Genomic DNA, 17,722 nt, shown 5'->3' with positions numbered 1-17,722 from the left:
GAATAGTATTTCACGGTATATATATATATGTGTGTGTGTATATATATACACACACAATGAATACTCTTATATTTAATTAATATAATAATTATTATATTTAATATTGATTAATTATTATAATTAATATTAATAATTATTACATTAATATATGTAGTCCACATATTTTTTATCTATTCATTTGTCAATGGACACTTAGGTTGTTTCAATGTGCTAGCCATTTTAAATAATGCTGCAATGAACATGGGAGTGCAGATATCTTTTTTTTTTTTTAACCATTTTTTTAATGCTATTCTTGTCTGCTTACATTCTTTTTTTATTTATGTATGTATGTATGTATGGCTGTGTTGGGTCTTCGCCCCTGCGCGAGGGCTTTCCCTAGTTGCGGCAAGCGGGGGCCACTCCTCATCGCGGTGCGCGGGCCTCTCACCACCGCGGCCTCTCGCTGCGGAGCACAGGCTCCAGACGTGCAGGCTCAGCAACTGTGGCTCACAGGCCCAGTCGCTCCACGGCATGTGGGCTCTTCCGAGACCAGGGCTCGAACCCACGTCCCCTGCATTGGCAGGCAGACTCTCAACCACTGCGCCACCAGGGAAGCCCCAGATATCTTTTTGAAATAGTGATTTTGTTTCCTTTGGATAAATACCCAGAAGTGGAATTGCTGGATCATATGGTGGTTCTATTTTTAGTTTTTTGAGGAATCTCCATACTGTTTTCCATAGTGGCTGCAACCAATTTACATTCCCACCAACAGTGCATGAGGATTTCTTTTTCTCCACATCCTTGCTAACACTTGCTATTTGTAGTCTTTTTGATGATAGCCATTCTGACAGGTGTGAGGTGATAGCTCATTGTGGTTTTGTTTTGCATTTCTCTAATGATTAGTGACATTGAGCACATTTTCATGTACCTGTTGGCCATCCACAAGTCTTTTGTGGAAAAAAAAGTCTATTCAGTCCCTCTGCCCATTTTTTAATTGAATAGGATTTTTTTGTTTTGTATTCCTTTGGGTTTTTTTTTTTTTTTTTTTTTTTGCTATTGAGTAGTATGGGTTCTTTACATATTTTGGATATTAACTCCTTATCAGATATATGATTGATAATTATTTTCTCCCATTCTGTAGGTTGCTGTTTCATTTTGTTGATGGTTTCCTTTGCTGTGCAGAAGCTTTTTAGTTTGATGTTTATTTATTTTTGCTTTTGTTGCCTGTTTTTGGTGTCAAATCCAAAACATCATTGTCAAGACTGATGTCAAAAGTTTACTCCCTGTGTTTTCTTCTAAGAGTTTTATGATTTCAGGTCTTACATTAAAATCTTTAACCCATTTTGTGAATGGTATAAGATAGGGATCTGGTTTCATTCTTTAGAATGTGGCTGTCCAATTTTCCCAGCACACTTTACTGAAAAGACTATTCTTTTCCCATTGTATACTTCGGCTCATTTGTCATAAATTAATTGACTATATATGCTTTGGTTTATTTATGGGCTCGCTATTCTGTTCCATTAATCTATGTGTCCATTTATATGCCAATACCATACTGTTTTTGATTATTATAGCTTTGTAATACAGTTTAAAATCAGGAAATGTGATATCTCCAGCCTTGTTCTTCTTCCTCAGGACTGCTTTGGCTATCTGGGGCTTTGGTGATTCCATACAAATTTTAGAATTGTTTGTTTGATTTCTATGAAAATATGCCATTGGAATTTTGATAGGGATTGCATTGAATCTGTAGATTGCTTAGATAGTGTGGAAATTTTTACAATATTAATACTTCCAATGTGTGAGCATGGAATATCTTTCCATTTATTTGTGTTTTCTTCCATTTCTTTCATCTGTGTCTTATATCTACAGTATACAGGTCTTTCACCTCCTTGGTTAAATTTATTTCTGAGTATTTTGTTGTTATGATGAAATTGAAAATGGGATTGTTTTCTTAATTTCTTTGCCAGATAATTCATTATTAGTGTATAGAAGAAACACAATAGATATTTTTATATTGATTTTGTATCCTGCAAATTTACTGAATTTGTTTATTAGTTCTAACAGCTATTTGATAACATTTTTAGGGTTTTTTTTATATGTAAGATCATGTGATCTGCAAATAAATGCAGTTTTATTTCTTCCTTTCCTGTTTGGATCACTTTTATTTCTTTTTCTTGCCTAATTACTCTGGATAGGACTTTCAATACTATGTTGAATAAAAGTGGAGACAGTGGACATCCTTGTCTGGTTCCTGATCTTAGAGGAAAGGCATGTCATCATTGAGTATGATGTGAGCTGTGGGCTTGTCATATATGGCCTTTATTATGTTGGAGTATGTTCCCTCTATACCCAGTTTGTTGAAAGTTTTAACCATAAATGGATGCTGAATTTTGTCAAATGCTTCTTGTGTATCTGTCAAAATGATAACATGATTTTTCTCTTTTATTCTGTTAATGTGGTGTATCACATTTATTGATTTGTGGATATTGAACCATCCTTGTATCCCTGGAATAAACCCCACTTGATCATGGTGTATGAGCCTTTTAATGTTTTGTTGAATTCAGTTTGCTAATATTTTGTTGATTGAAACCATTTTTTGTGTAACAGCTTTATTGAGATAATTCATACAAAACAATTCATCCATTTAAAGTGTACAATTCAACTGAAATCTTTCTTTAAATATAATATATTGTGGACTTTTTTTCCATCTCAAATATTATAATTCTACAGCATCACTTTAATGGTGGCATGGTATTTCTGTATATCTCTGTATCACTGTCTAAATAATTCTTTATCTTTTTCCACATGAAAGTTGTTTCCACTCTTTTTATTATCATAAAAATACTTTGACAAGCATTCTTAGAGCTAAGTCTTTGTTGATATTCCTAAATTCTGGGTTTCTAGGACAAAATATATACACAGTTTAAAGGTTTAATACATATCACCAAAGTCTTCTCAAACAAGTTGCAACAGTGAATGTATACTCCCACAAGTATATGAAGATATTCCACCACTACATTTTGATTCTTCTTTACCTTTACCTTCATAGGGTTCTCATTTGAGTGGAGGGTACAAGAAGGTTGTAACCAATTTCAGGTTCATCAAACACCAATATGCACCATAGTGGTTAGTCTGGTCAAAAGAAAGCATTAGTTCCTTGAGGGAACCAAATATCCATAGAAAAATTACATTGCAAAAGGTCATTGGGAAGATCTGGAGTATGGGAAGTAGCCATGCATAGGCAGATCCAGAAGAAGTTTTGATGCAGGTCACCTTCTGTGACCTGTGATTGGGAAGGAGGAGGGATGTTAAAGGGAAAGAACAGGGGTCTGGAATCCTTGAACCATCTACTGATAATTTTGCTAGGGCTAGCCTTGGAGTCATGGAGTCTTGCCAATACTATCTTGGTAGCCAGACCAGAAGGTCACTTTTAGGGAATGGATTTCAGCTGATGAGAAAGTGGAATGCTTTTCTTCTACTGGATGGGTATTCAGCAAGCTGTTTTTATTTTCATTTAGACCTCTCATAGACTTGGAAATTCCACCTAAGAGAAAAAGTCAGTATAAGCCTCAATTAGACCAACAAACTCTTATTCAATACATTTGTTTTCGAAGACATTCAAAGCCTGCCGAACCATGGTATAAAGAAACTACGTACCAAAGAGACTATTCTTTGCCATTTTACAAGATGGGTAAGTCAGATCAAGTGTTCTTACTCTCTGAGAGCAAAACCTTGCCTGGGCCACAGATGAGCATCTCCCATGGGCTTGTCGTCTCAGGGAGTATGTCTGGGACCAGTCACGTTGCGGGGGAGGGGGATGCGTGTGTGTCTGGGTGCAGGAAGAAGGATTTAGAGAGCTGCCCCCAGACTGCTTCCTCCTTTCCTCCTCCCCTAGCTCCTTGTACAGGAGACTTTAAGACTGAAAATTCATAAATGTCCTTGGTAGGAAGCAAACATGAGTCTGACCACTCCTCAGAGCACTTTATCACTTGACAAATTTGTTACTGTGCCTAAACATATTGTTAGAGGAATTTTCCCCCCTCATTCTCTTATTTTAAATGGATTTCTGGCAATTATTTGATAACTGGAGGTGTGTTTCAAAAATTCTAAATTCCCTATGTAGTATTTCCCCATGCTGCAGCCTGTGTGAGAGTACTGAGGGGCCGAGGCCCCCCACAGATATGACCCTGGGGGGTACACATGGACATGAACTTAAACGTTACCTGTATTTCTGTAGTCACTGACACTTTGGATTTTAGTCACAGAATGGATTCCTTCATTGACAGACTTTCTAAATGAGTAAACCCCAATATTTCTGAGGCTCTTACACTGTAGCAGGCACATATTTTGTCCTTCTAACAGCTCTCTGAGGTAAATGCTATTATTTCTTGGTCACTGTAAACAGTGACCAAGTTGCAGAGACAGTTAATTAACTAGCCCCAAATCACAGTACCTAGGAGAAGCAGAATTCAGCCCCAGGCCAAGCTCTGTGCTGGACCTTTAAGCTATATTGTCTCTGTCACAGCTGAGCATCACTTGTACTACTATTTATTCAACAGTTTTCTTTAAAGTGAGCCACTTTTTATCTTAAAATTAAAAATAAGAAAACTAGTAAAAGGATGGTGGGGAGGAATGGGATGGGGAATGGGAAGAATCTGCCCTCCTTCTTGTCTCCCCTGAGAAAAGAGCTGCAGCCTGGATGGGATGCCAGAGCAGGGCTGGGACTCAGGTCCTGAGGGGACAGCAAATGACAGCAATCGGAAAGAGTGGGAACCCAGCAGGACCAGGCAGATCTTGGGGAGTTGAGCCAGGCATAGGGGTGGTAATGGATGAAGCTGGGATTGGGGCCAGAGATTGACTGGAGAAGTGTGGGATAAGGGCAAACCTGGCTTCTGGGAGGTGAGAGAAGGTTGGAGCCTGAGAAGAGAGTGAGCTGAGGGAATGGAGAGGAGGGTGAGAGCTGAGATTAAGTCATTTGGAGAAGGAGGTACAGGGTGGTAGGAGTCAGGGTCCCGCAGGCAGGGGACCTTAGGAGGGTTATGTTGTTGGGTTTTTTTTCACATCTTTATTGGAGTATAATTGCTTTAAAATGTTCTGTTAGTTTCTGCTGTATAACGAAGTGAATCAGCTATACGTATACATGTATTCCCATATCCCCTCCCTCTTGTAAGAAGGTTATGTTAAAGGGAGTCAGCCGTGGGGTGGGGGGCACTGCCGGGGCTGAGGAGGGCTTGGAAAGAAGGGGTCTTCCGGAAGTGTTAGTGGGGCTCCTGTCCCTGCAGGACGGCCGAAGCAGTTTCTTGAGACTGAGTGTGAAATCTGTTTCCTTTATATGAGGGACTCTAGGTGGCCTCTAGTTTCCAAAGTGATAGTAAACACTTCTTTACAATTCCTCTGCTATGGGGAAGTCTTGTTAGACAGACACAAAAGGTTTCTCCCTTGCTTATTTTAGAAGACAATTCCTAATTCTTTCCAAACCTATAGAACAAGGTTAACGTCTAGCAAAGCAAATACCTGGGCTAGGTGCCATGGGAGGAGGTAAAAGTCCAGACTGTGAGTTCAGCATCAGGGAGCTCACAAGCTAATTGGGAAGATGAGGCAACAGTCAACCTATCAGAGAGTGATTAAGTACCAAGTAGAGGAGCAGGAGTTGAAAGATGAGGTCACTGGGGCCTGGAACAGCCAGGAAAGCAGCATGCACTAGTGGGGAACTAAGCTCGGTCTTGACAGATAAGATGTGCATGGGAAAGAAGAAACAGGGCGACATACCAGAGGCAGCAGATGAGAAGAAGTTTGGGAGGTTTGTGAGGTCTGGGAGAGCAGGGGGGAATCCAGCTATGAGGACCTGGCTGACTGGGCAAGGCAGAACGAGGAAGTGGGAAGGAAAATGTGGACAGTCAGAGGGGGCGAGAATGCCTGGAACTGAAGAGGAGCTGCAGGAGTCTGGAAAGTTGAATTTGGACAATCAGAGCCACTGTAGGGTCAGAGCCCAGGGAGCGACCCAGTCAGCTTCAGAGGATGTTAGTCTGTCAGGCTGCTTAGCATGGATGGGACAAGACACAGCTGGCAGGTGAGAAGAGCAGCTGGGAGGCCATGGCAGAACCATGGGATGGAGTAGTGAGAGGCAGTGAACAGAATCCAGGCCTTGGAGGGCTACAGGCCTGGCACAGTCTAGCTGCGTGGTGTTGGGCAAGACACTTGACTTTTCTGAACCTTTTTGTGTCTGTAAAATAGAGACTCAAGTCTACGTTTTAGGATACTTGCTAGAATTGAAAATATCTGTCATGTGCCCAAAACTGTGCTAAGTGATTTACTCATACATGTGTCACACTCAGGGTTGCAGTGAGCTGTATTGCCCCCATGAAGTAGGTATTGTTATTAACCCCATTTAGCAGAAGAGGAAACGGAGGCTTAGAGACTTAGAAACCTACTCAAGCAAGCAACTTGTAAGTCATTAGTCTAGGTCATGTCTGGAGATGTCACATTCCCAGACCTTGCTCTTAAAGTGAACTGAGGAAGTTTCATGGGAAATGGGAAGAAGACTCATATGGCAAAGCATCAGGAGAGAGAAACGACAGTACTGGTAGAGAATTCACAGGAGAGAAATTAAAGCTAATTGCACAGCCTCCCACTTCTACTACAAGATTGTTGGTGCCTCTGATAGAAATAATGGTTTTAGGCAGAAGAAGTGTCAAGTTGGGATCTGTATACAATTGAAAATATGGTACTGGAAAGTGTAGGCTAGGCAACACGAGAAGACAGAATTGGCTAGTGCCCTACTTAGTGAGGTTTGAAGCCTGACTAATTCAAGAGAAAATTTATGTTGAAATATTGATTGCTCCATTCATTGACTCGTTGATTGTGTGTATGTTAGTTATCTATTGTGCAGTAACAAATCATTCCAAAACTTAGTGACTTAAAACATCAATGATGATGCTTTTTATCTCTCATGGTTTTGGTGGGTTAGGATTTGAGAACTGCTCAGGTGGGCAGTTCTGGCTCAGAGTCTTTCTCAAGGTAACATTCAGTGTCAGTGAGTGCTTCATCCTCTGAAGGCTCAGCTGGGGCCGGAGCACCCACCCTCAAGGTGGCTCACTCACATAGTTGTCAGGTATGACTACTCACAGCGCTGTCACATGCTGGTTGGGGACTGAGGCCTCAATGCCTTTCCAGGTGGGCCTTTCCAGGCTGAGCATCCTGATGGCATGGCAGTTAGCTTCCCCTAGAATGAGTAATCTGAGATAAAGTTGGGAACTGCAATGCCTTTTATGGCTTAGGTTCAAAAGTCACACAACACGCAGCCCTGAAGCAGTGTGGGAGGAGAGGACCCAAGGCACGGATACCAGGGGGTGACAATCATTGGGGTCCATCTTGGAAGCTGGCAATCATAAGATGATTCAGTCATTGATTGAGCACCCAGTACAAACTAGACACTGTGCTGTCTGCTGGGGGTACAGTGACCGGGATAGACAAGACATCTGCTTTCATGGAGCTGACATTCTGGTGGGGGATATGGAGCATGACCAAGTACATATTTTTTTAAATTTTAGATTGTAGTAGTGCTATAAGGGAAGCAAACAGAGTGATGAGTGTAGCCAAGGGAGGTTACTTTTAATAGTGCAGTCAGGGAAAACCTCTATGCAGTTTTCGCTGAGCCTTGGAAAATAAGAAAAAACCATGTAAAGAGCATTTCAGGAAAAAGGAATAGTAAGTGCTGAAGCCTGAAAGCTGGAAAGGGCTTGTTTGAGGAACAGAAAGGAGGCCAGTGTAGTTTGGTGGGTAGTCAGTGAGGGTGAGAGTGGTAAGATGTTTGGATTCTATTCTAAGAACAATGGAAAGACTTGGAATAATTTTGAACAGAGGAGTGGCATATCATTTGTATTTTAAAAAGATCAGTCTGCCTGCCATTAGGACACTGTTTGGAGAGGAACAAGGCTTGCAGACCAGTGAGGAAACTGTTTAGTAGTTGAGACCAGAGGTGATGGTGGTTCGGACCAGCAGGGAAGATGAAAAGGAATAAATGGGTTCCAGAGATATTTTGGAGCTGACATCAGTTGAACTCACTGATAGATTTGATGTCAAGCACATTTTCATTCATTCATACATATTCCTTCAGTAACTAATTTGAGAGCCTAACTATATGCCAATCAGTGTGCAAGGTTTCATCAACACCATGTGAAACAGAAATAGACACAAAGTTTCTACATTCAAGGAGCTTCAGTGGGGAACCAGCATAGAAATAAGCATAAAATTTCACCTGTCATAAATCCTATGAAGCAGAATTTATGTGGTGCTATAGGAGCATATAACAGGTCAGAGAAATGATAAGTCGAGAGCTGAAAGATGAGCTAAAAGTTAACTAGGCAAGGAAGAGGGGAAGAGCTTCACAGAGAGTGCAGCATATGCAAAGGCACTGTGGTAAGAGCACGACATGTTTGAAGAAGTAAAAAAAAAATGAGTGTGTTGGAGGCCAGAAGTCAAGAAGGATATGGCTGAAGAGATAGCAAGGTCAGAACAAGGAGGGCTTTACAGGCCATTTTCAGGTTTGGGGCCTGTAGCCTGAGATTAATGGGAAACTTTTGAAAAGTTTTAAAGAGAGTGGAGGTGACACAATTAAAATTGCATTTTGAAAAGATTACTCCAACTGTGGGGAAGAAAAAGGGGGCGGGATGGGGAGTAGAGTGGGGCCAAGATTGAATACAAAGGGTCAGGAGGCAATTGCAGGGGTTAGGCTGATGGTTTTTAACCTCAGCTACATCACTTTTAAAAATCCAGATGCCCAGGATATACCCAATACCAATTAAGTCAGAACCTCCTGGTGGGAGGGAGAAGGTCCCAGGCATCAATAATTTATAAAACTTCCAGATAATTCCATTGTGCAGCCAAGTTAGGAACCAGTGCTTTAGGCAACTGATGATGGGAGGTAGTGATACTGACCAGGGTTCTTGGCCTTCCGCAATCAGTAGAAATTGACTAGAGGCCAGACAAGAAATTCAGGCAAGGCTTTATTGGGGCTCCTGTGCCGGCCGGCCACAGGAGGGACCAAAAACAAGTAACACATTCCCTTGCTGGTTCCCCAGTGGGGTGTGCGAGCTGGTTCCTTATATGGGGTGAGGGTAGGGGTGTGTCCAGGGGGGCTGGAGGGGTGGCTTAGGTGTTTTTCCCACCCCTTTGGTGGTGGTGTGTGCAGGGGTCATGTGCGATACCCTGCTTTTGCTCTCGGCTCTTCAGAAGTGGCAGTTGGAATTTTTTTGGTCTCTTTGTATCTTGTTGTCCATAATTTGCCCCAACTGTGCCTGCACGCAGTTATTTTTAGTCCCTTATAGTTCCTTTGTATTTTGTTGCTTGAGGAGATGTTCGTCCAGGTGCAAGCACTGCAGCAAAGGGTTCCGGGTTCCAGCCTGTCTCACTTCCCCCTGAGAGACTCTACACCCTTATTCTTTTTTTTTTTTTAATAAATTTATTTATTTTATTTATTTATTTTTGGCTGCACTGGGTCTTTGTCGCTGGGCGCAGGCTTTCTCTAGCTACAGTGAGCAGGGGCTACTCTTCATGGCGGTGGGTGGGCTTCTCATTGTGGTGGCTTCTCTTGTTGCGGAGCACAGGCTCTAGGCGGGGGATTCAGTAGTTGTGGCTCACGGGATCTAGAGCGCAGGCTCAGTAGTTGTGGCTCACGGGCTTCAGTAGTTGTGGCGCACGGGCTTAGTTGCTCCGCGGCATGTGGGATCTTCCCTGACCAGGGCTCGAACCCACGTCCCCTGCATTGGCAGGCAGATTCTTAACCACTGCGCCACCAGAGAAGCCCTACACATTTATTCTTAAGGGGTAAGGGGCCGAAGTTCTCTTCTGAAATTTCTTCCTGCTGGACAGGGGCCACAGACCCTAGCCTACCCTAGAGGTGTATGAGTCCCTCGCTGACTGTCCCAAGGACCTGTAGGGACCTGGGCCACTCTCTGCTGGAATGGTTTGAATTCCTTGAGCCATCATGAGACTTACTTCAAACTGTTGGAGCCTAGAAGACACAAATTTAACCAAAAGGTTAAACAAACCAGGGCTAAAAAGGAGAAGAACAACAATAGCCATTAAAGGGTTTAGAAAGGAAAGGAACCAAGTTAAATTTGGGAGGGTTTCCTTAACTGTTGACCACACAGGGGATGCTACGTCATCCCTGCCAAGAAGCCATTCTGTTTGGGCGTATATTTTGTTAACCTCAGGGTTAAAGTTTAACATGTTACTCTATTTTTAGAATGGAAGCTCTGAACCTGTTGGTCCCAGGTCTCCTTCTTGAACCAAAAATTCTTAGTCACAGGTTTACAACAGCAGGGAAGACAACGGAGTACTAGATAAAATATAGCATAAATCAGTATGACTGAAAAGAAAAGGGTTATGAGAAAATGAAAAACTCCTGCCAGAAAGTTTTGTATACCTTGTGGAATCCAAGAGAACAAACTAGATAAGCAGTTTTCAATTTCCCCGCCCATATTGAATAGCAAGAATTGGTGATTAATTGTCTGCTGAACCCAGGTGGCTTATTGTCGAATTTTCTTAATGTTGGTTTCTACCTGGGAAGAGGTGTTGATATATGTGCAAAACAAGAAGTATTGGCAATTGCACATACCCCTCTTTGTTCTGCCAATAGATGATCGAGGGCCAATCAGTTGTCAAGTACCACCTTGGGCAGGGACTTTAGATCCCTCCCCAGATGCAGAGAATCATGTAGTCCTTTAATAATTTTCCACTGCTCAGAAAGGGGTACGAGCAGTTTCTGATATATGTGCCACCAGCCATCTGTTCTCTTAGTTCTCCCTTTGTCTCGTGCCCTGGTCTCCTTAGAAGTTGAGTAACTAGGTATGACGTTAGAAGGGGTAAGGGATGGGATTAAAGCCATTTCTGTTCTGGGCATCAGGGCTGTTTCTATGCCTCCCAATCTGCCCTGTTGTTCCCTTGGGTAATTTGAGATTTTTCCTTTTGGTGCCCGCAGCAGTGAATGACTGCTACTAGTTTTGGTTTTGAGCCGCGTCTATGAGATGTAAAATCTCAGCTCCATATTTCACAGGGGAGTGTTTTGCATTTAAAAGTCCTCTTCTTTCCAGATAGCTGCCTAGACATGTAAAACAGGGAAGGCATATTTTGAGTCTGTATATATGTTTATAATTTTTCCTTCCCCTAAGGTTAAGGATCAAGTTAGCTCTATTACCTCAGCCCTCTGGGCTGAAGTGTTTGTTAGGTGACAAAGGTTTTGCTTCTGTAACGCTATAAGCACTCACAATAGCATACCCTGTCCTACTGACTCCATCTTTAATGAAACTACTGCCATCAGTAAATCATGCTTTCTCAGGGTTTTCTATGGCCTGGATTGTTAGATCAGGCCTACAGGCATAAACCAGGTCAAGGGTCTTAAGGCAGGGATGTGTTAGTTCTGGGCTTTCTGCGGGCATCAGTGTAGCCGGGTTGAGGGTGTGGCAACTTTTGAGAGTTAGCTCTGGGGAGTCAAGGAGTAAAGCCTGGTACTTAGTAAGGTGGCCTCCAGTTAGCCAATGGTGGCCTTTAATCTCCAGAATCCCTTGTACTTGATGAGGGGTCTGGACTTCCAGCAGCTGTCCAAAGGTAAGCTTGTTAGCTTCTTCCACTAATAAAGCAGTGGCAACTACCACCCAGAGGCAGCCAGGCCAACCTCGGGCCACGGAATCTAGTTGCTTGGAAACATAGTCTATAGGCTAAGGAGCTTCTCCTAGCTTTTGTACAAGGAGCCCCCAGAGCTGTCCCCTGCTTTTCAGCTATGTACAAGGTAAATGGCTTTTTTAAATTAGGGAGACCCAGAGCAGGATCTCTGGTGAGGGCCAGATATTATTGATATTATTAAAAGCCTTTTCTTGTTTCCCCCGTCCAAAGTAATGGTTCTGTATCTGGCCTTTAGTGGCTTCATATAGAGGCTTAGCCATTAGTCCAAATCCTGGAATCCAAATTCTGCAAAATCCTGCCATGCCTAAGAAAGTACGAAGATTTTTTTTGTCTTTCGGGCACTTAGGCCTAATATAGCTTGTTTTCTATCTGGAGATAACTGTTTACTTCCAGGGTTTATAATATATCCCAGATATTTAACTTGTTGTTGTTTTGAAATTTGTGCCTTTTTCTGGGATATCCTGTAACCCCAGGCCCCAAGGAAATTAAGGACTTCTATGGTATTCTGATCTGAGGCCTCCATGGTGTGGCTGCATATTAATATATCATCCACATACTGTAGAATAGCCTCTTCTTTTAGGTGTATTTCCCTTAGTTCTTTTCCTAGGGCCTGGGTGAACAATTGTGACTGTCCCAAAACCCCTGAGGCAATACTGTCCAGGTATATTGTTGCATTTGGCCCAAGTGAGGGTTAGTCCACTTGAAGGCAAACAGATCCTGTAATGAGGGATGAATTGGGATGCAAAAGAAGGCATCCTTGAGGTCAAGCACAGTAAACCATTTGGCATCTCCAGGTTTCTGGACTATATATTGTAAGGATTGTCTACAAGGGGACGTATAGGGACCACTGTGTCATTTACTGCTCTAAGGTCTTGTACCATTCAATATTCCCCATTTGGCTTAACAACTGGCAGAATAGGGGTTTTGCATGGAGGCTGACAGGGCACTAAGAGCCCATGTTTTAAGAATTTATTTATGAGGGGTTGCAAACCCTTTTTTGCTTCCAATTTTATGTGATACTTTCTCTTGTTAGGATGAGCGACTTCTGGCTTAAGGCTAATTTTTATAGGTTGGGCATTTATAGCCTTACCAGGGATTCCTTTGTCCCAAACTGCAGGGTTTAGTGTAGAATATGGCTGGGAATAGACCCCTGTTCTTCCAGCTGATTTGCCTTAGAGTCAAGAAAAGGGGCTGCTTGGGGTCTCCTAATTGTAATATGGCTCCAAGGGAGGTCAGAAGGTCTCTCCCCTGTAGTGGGGTAGGACACTCAGGCACAACTGAAAAGCTGTGTGAGATCAAACACTGTTCACATTGGCAAGTGAGAGGCCCAGTAAAGTAATGGGTGTGAGGCTTTCTGTCAACACCAGTCACTGTACAGCTTTTAGAGGAGAGAAGCCCAGTGTGAGAGATCAGGACAGAGTAAGTTGCTCCCATATCAATTAAAAAATTGATTTTCTTACCTGCCATGTTAAGGACCACCAGGGCTCCTCAGAGGAGATAGACATCTTGTGAAGGGGAGCTGCCAGAATCCCCGGGCCACCTCAGTCATCTAGCATGGCCGTATTGGGAGTGGGAGTCCCCCCTTCACCTTTGGGATGGGGGAAAGTCTCACTTCCAATGACCTGTTTGTTTGCAGACTGCGCATGGACCAGGGGGCTTTTTTTTTGGCACTTTTGGGCCCAGTGGTCAGTTGACTTACATTTGAAGTGTTCCCGCTGTGGGATGGATGGTTAAACTTCCTTGGCCCCCTTAGGTTGCCTTGAGGTTACACGGCATGACAGACAGCAACAGCTATCAGTTTAGCATGAGCCCTGGCCTGCCTGTTTTCACCTTGGGTTCTCTCTTCCTCCTCAGCTTGATCTCGATTATTAAGTACCCCAAAGGCCACCTCTGGGAGTTGGGGCATAGGGGTTTGTGGGCCTAATTGTAACTTCTGGTGTTTCCTCCTAATATCAGGAGCGTACTGGGTGATAAAATGTTGTCCCAGCAGGGACTGACCCTTGGGAATGGACAGCTCAATATTAGTAAATTTTCTAAAAGCCTCCATAAGCCGTCCATGAAAGAGGGCTGGATTTTCTTTTTCTTCTTGGGTCACTCTTTTAACCTTTTCATGGTTAACTGGCTTTTTGATACACTTTCTCATCCCTTCTAATACCCATTGGATCATGTGATTTCTGGCTTCTGTTCCCTCCCAGGAATTATCATTCCAATGGGGCTCCTGATTTGGGGCTGCGTCTCCTCCCATAACAAAAAGTTAGTGTTGGTCCCCGGCAAGCTGGTCAGTACGCCCCTGGGCTGCTGCCCAAATTCTCTGTTTCTCCTCAGGGGTACAGCAAGTAGATAGTACTATCTGGACATCCTTCCAAATTAAATCAAAGGCCAGAGTTAGGGCCTGAAACCCTTCAGCAAACTTTGACTAGGGTCTTCAGAAAATCAGCCAGTCTCTGTTTGCATTGGGCTAAGTCAGTTAAAGAGAAGGGCACATGTACTCTGATTGTCCCTTCACCTTTTCCCACTTCCCTAAGAGGGCATATTTTTCCTGATCCTGGGTGCTAGGAAGTTCCACTGTGAGTTACCTCAGAGGGACTAGTCTCTCCTTTCTTGGGTAATGGAGGGTATAAAGGGACATAGGGAGGTGGAGTTTGGAATTTGTCAGAGGGATCTGGAGAAGTAGGTGCCTCTGGGGAAGTAGGTGGCTCTGGAGAGGTAGGTGGCTCCGGAGAAGCAGTGGAGACTTGGTTTCTCCCCTGAGAACTGGGGAAGATTAGAAGGGGATCATCTAAAATGTTGGGAGTGTTTTCTGATTCCCCAGGCTTTTGATTACGGGAGCCACATAGAGCGGGGTTTTGGTAAAGGACCATGAAGGCTTGAACATAGGGAACCTCAGTTCATTTTCCCATCTTGCAACAGTAAAGATCCAATTGCAAGATGATATTGTAATTTAGAGACCCATTTTCAGGCCATTTTTATCCATCCCCCCAACTTATATAAACGCCAGGCAGTGTTACAGTAAAGTGTAAGTTTTCCCCTTTTCAGCCCATCTAGTTTTTAAAATTTCCAATTTTTAAGAATACATTCCAGAGGTGTTTCTTCTGGCTTAGAAGAGGATCCTTCCATGTTGAGTAACCTGCAACCAAGAAAGCGCACTCCTAGATATGAAGTCTGGTGTCCTGGAGACATTTTACCAGGAGGCCTTTGTCAGAAGGGGGTCGGAGTGTCTTCCAAATTCCCTTCTTACCTAATAGGATTTTGAGCGTCCTCTACTTTCCCATCAATTCCTAACCAGGCATCTCTGGTCGACCCAGTCCCTCATGCAAGGGGTCAGTGCCAGTGCGTTGCCAGGGCTCTCCTTGAGGGGGATCTGTTATCGCTAAAGCTTATGTCCTATAACAAGTTTCCCTAGGTTGGGGTGTATTCCTCAAGAATGAGAATCTATAAAGCCTAGGATGTGGGCTGCTTGGAAGTGGCCAGCCCAATAGGTAGTCTGTAACCAGGTCTGGGCTGCCAAGACCTGGAGTGAAGGGGGTCCTAGAGGTGCAAAAAGGAACTCCTGGAGGAATTGGAGTTGGGCGTAATGAAAAATGCCACGGGAGTCAGGACCTGAGGGCCTAGAGGTGGGAGTATTCCCACAGGGGATTTCTGGACATAGAGTAAGGTGAGAGGCTAGACAGCAGAAGAACCCAAAACCCTTTCCCCTATCTGTTTGGTGGTTACGATAAAACTGGGGAGAGCCTGATGATTCCATTTGACACAGGCAACAGCGAGTTTGGACAATGTTTCCCATGTAACTTAACATACCAAATGAACCCATTAGTTTAGGATTTCTCTTTGGGTTGCTCCAAGGGCCCTCTGAAGCACCCCAGAGTTAGCTGGAGGTCAAAAGAACTTGATATTTGGGAAGTCTGTCAAAAATTTCAAAGTTTTAAAACACCCAATCAGATAGAATCATAGGTCACCATGAAAAAATTATTCCTTGAGCTAAGGTGAAAGAAAAGATTGCAAAAGTAAATACAGATCACTTAAAGGCACAGAAACTCACACAATCTGTTATCAAAAGCAGCGTTCCAGGAAAACTTTGCTCTCTTATGAGAGAGAGAAACCAAATCCAGTCTTGCATCTGCCTACTCTTAATAAAATCCATTTACCTAAATGAATTTAATCCAACCTTAGAAAATCCTGACCACATACAAAATTCTCTTCGCAGTGTTCCTTTTCCACAAACCTTCTGCAAATTTCTGTAGCCATATTTTGTCCCTTATTTTTTCCCATTCAGAAACAACCAGCTCTAGGACAAAATCACCCTTTTTTCCTTTCAACAAAATATATTTCCATTCCTCATACCTTCTTTTCTGAAAACACACATCCTACTTTTCTTAAGCCACCACGAACTGTCTTTTACATTAGCATTCTATAGATTGGTAGAGAACATCTCAAGGTGGCACCAAACATCTTTAGTTTCTCTCTCACAAGAAGACAAAAGTAGGTAAATTTAGACATATTTAACAATTAATGTTCCAAAATTTTATCTTATCTGAAATGGCCTGGATATTCAATGAATTCTTAACATTTAACTTAATTTTGTTTCAAGTTACCAAAATTTGGAGAGACTATTTTAAATGGACATTACCAAAACATAATTATTCCTATAGAGTTTAACAAAAAGCTCTTATCTCAGTTACATTTACTTAAAAGTTTAATCATATCGGGTTATTTTCCCTGTTGACAAATTTCATAACAGAAACAATATGCATTTATTGACTTTCAATAACCCTAGGTACAATGAAAGTATTGTACTTAATGTTGATGTCTCTAAAAACAGGTCTGTATTAATCAAAACCACAAGCTTAAGCTAGCTCTAATACCAAATATTAATTCAATATTAAATATTTCCCAGATCACACGAACCTGAAATGTATTCTAGTGAGCTTCTTTTATATTTCTGAGAATGTATATAAGCACTCAATTTCTTTTAAGCAAATTAAATACAGCTCATTTACAAGTTAATTTTACATAAAGACAGACAGAACCAGAGATCTCACAGTTTTTCTGCTTGAATTTAAAATGCCTCTTTTTTTTTTTTCCTCAGTCTGGAGAACTACAGATGGATCAGGTAGTTCCTGAGAGCCCAGGCAGAATAGTTACATTGCAAAGGCAGAAGAGAGATGCAAGCTCCCCTCCTTTTTTTTTTTTTTTTCTCTTTAAAATCCCACTAAGTAACCCAAGGCTGGGGCCTCAGGCCATGTGGCCAGTTTGTATTTCGAGGTTTAAGTGCTCCACCATGCCCACAATGTCGGCAGAGACTTGCAGGAGCAGTTGGACAGACAAAACTACATAAAACAAAGATACCAATGACAAAAACTTAAAGACACAAACAAGAAGTTTTCAGGATAAAGGGGACGGGAGTGCAGGTATAAGAATCAAGGGAGAGGTAAAGGGAGGAGGGACAGAAAAGACTGAAAAAGAGAAAGAGGCAGCAGGAAAACAAAGGCAAGAATACTGGGACAACAGGACTTGCAGCCACTACATGATATGAGGTTTAAACCTCTATCACTCTCATAAATTCCCGTCAGGGAGAGCCTGCTGGACCAGGATCTGCATGGTGTGAGGCGAGCCTCTCCCACCTCTCTGCTTGTCACCTGACAAGGCGAGCCGTTGCCGGCCAGAGGGAGCAGGTCTCACAAGCTGAGAGCAGTGATGCTGTAGCTGCCCGATGTCCACTCTCTCGGAAGGATAGGACAGAGAATTAGGAGAGGACAGAGAGAGAGGAGAAGTAGGGAGATATTAGGAGAGGGAAGAGGACAAGGGGGAGGGGAAAGCATTGTCTGAATGAGGGTCCTGAGACCCCCAGTGTCCAGGAAGGCAGACTTACCAAACGTAGTGACGCCGAAACACGAGGTTCAGGCAGCCACTTGGCACCCATGGGGAAGCTGAAGTCAGTGGTCCCGGAGGTGCCCAGGTCCTCTCCCCAACAGGGTACAACTGCCCTGTGCTGGGTGCCACTAAGTCTGATACCGACCAGGGTTCTTGGCCTTCCCCAATCAATAGAAATTGACTAGAGGCC

General features: G+C 42.9%; 1 protein-coding gene across 2 annotated transcripts in view; it reads left to right on the top strand.

The window, feature by feature from the left end:
* Positions 1 to 17,722, top strand: part of SPMIP3 (sperm microtubule inner protein 3) — a 35,645-nt gene that overhangs the window by 14,594 nt on the left and 3,329 nt on the right. Inside the window, exon 3 of one of the 2 annotated variants that reach the window (XM_061185398.1) lies at positions 3,594 to 3,670. In XM_061185398.1, coding sequence (XP_061041381.1) covers positions 3,594 to 3,670 — 77 coding nt within the window. Of the gene's footprint in view, positions 1 to 3,497; positions 3,671 to 17,722 lie in introns of both variants that reach the window. The other variant, XM_061185397.1, reaches the window with a different exon arrangement.

Source organism: Eubalaena glacialis, chromosome 3 (genome assembly GCF_028564815.1).
Source record: "Eubalaena glacialis isolate mEubGla1 chromosome 3, mEubGla1.1.hap2.+ XY, whole genome shotgun sequence".
NCBI lineage: Eukaryota > Metazoa > Chordata > Mammalia > Artiodactyla > Balaenidae > Eubalaena > Eubalaena glacialis.
Note: the sequence above shows the minus strand (reverse complement) of the source record. Positions and strands in the feature narration are given on the sequence as shown.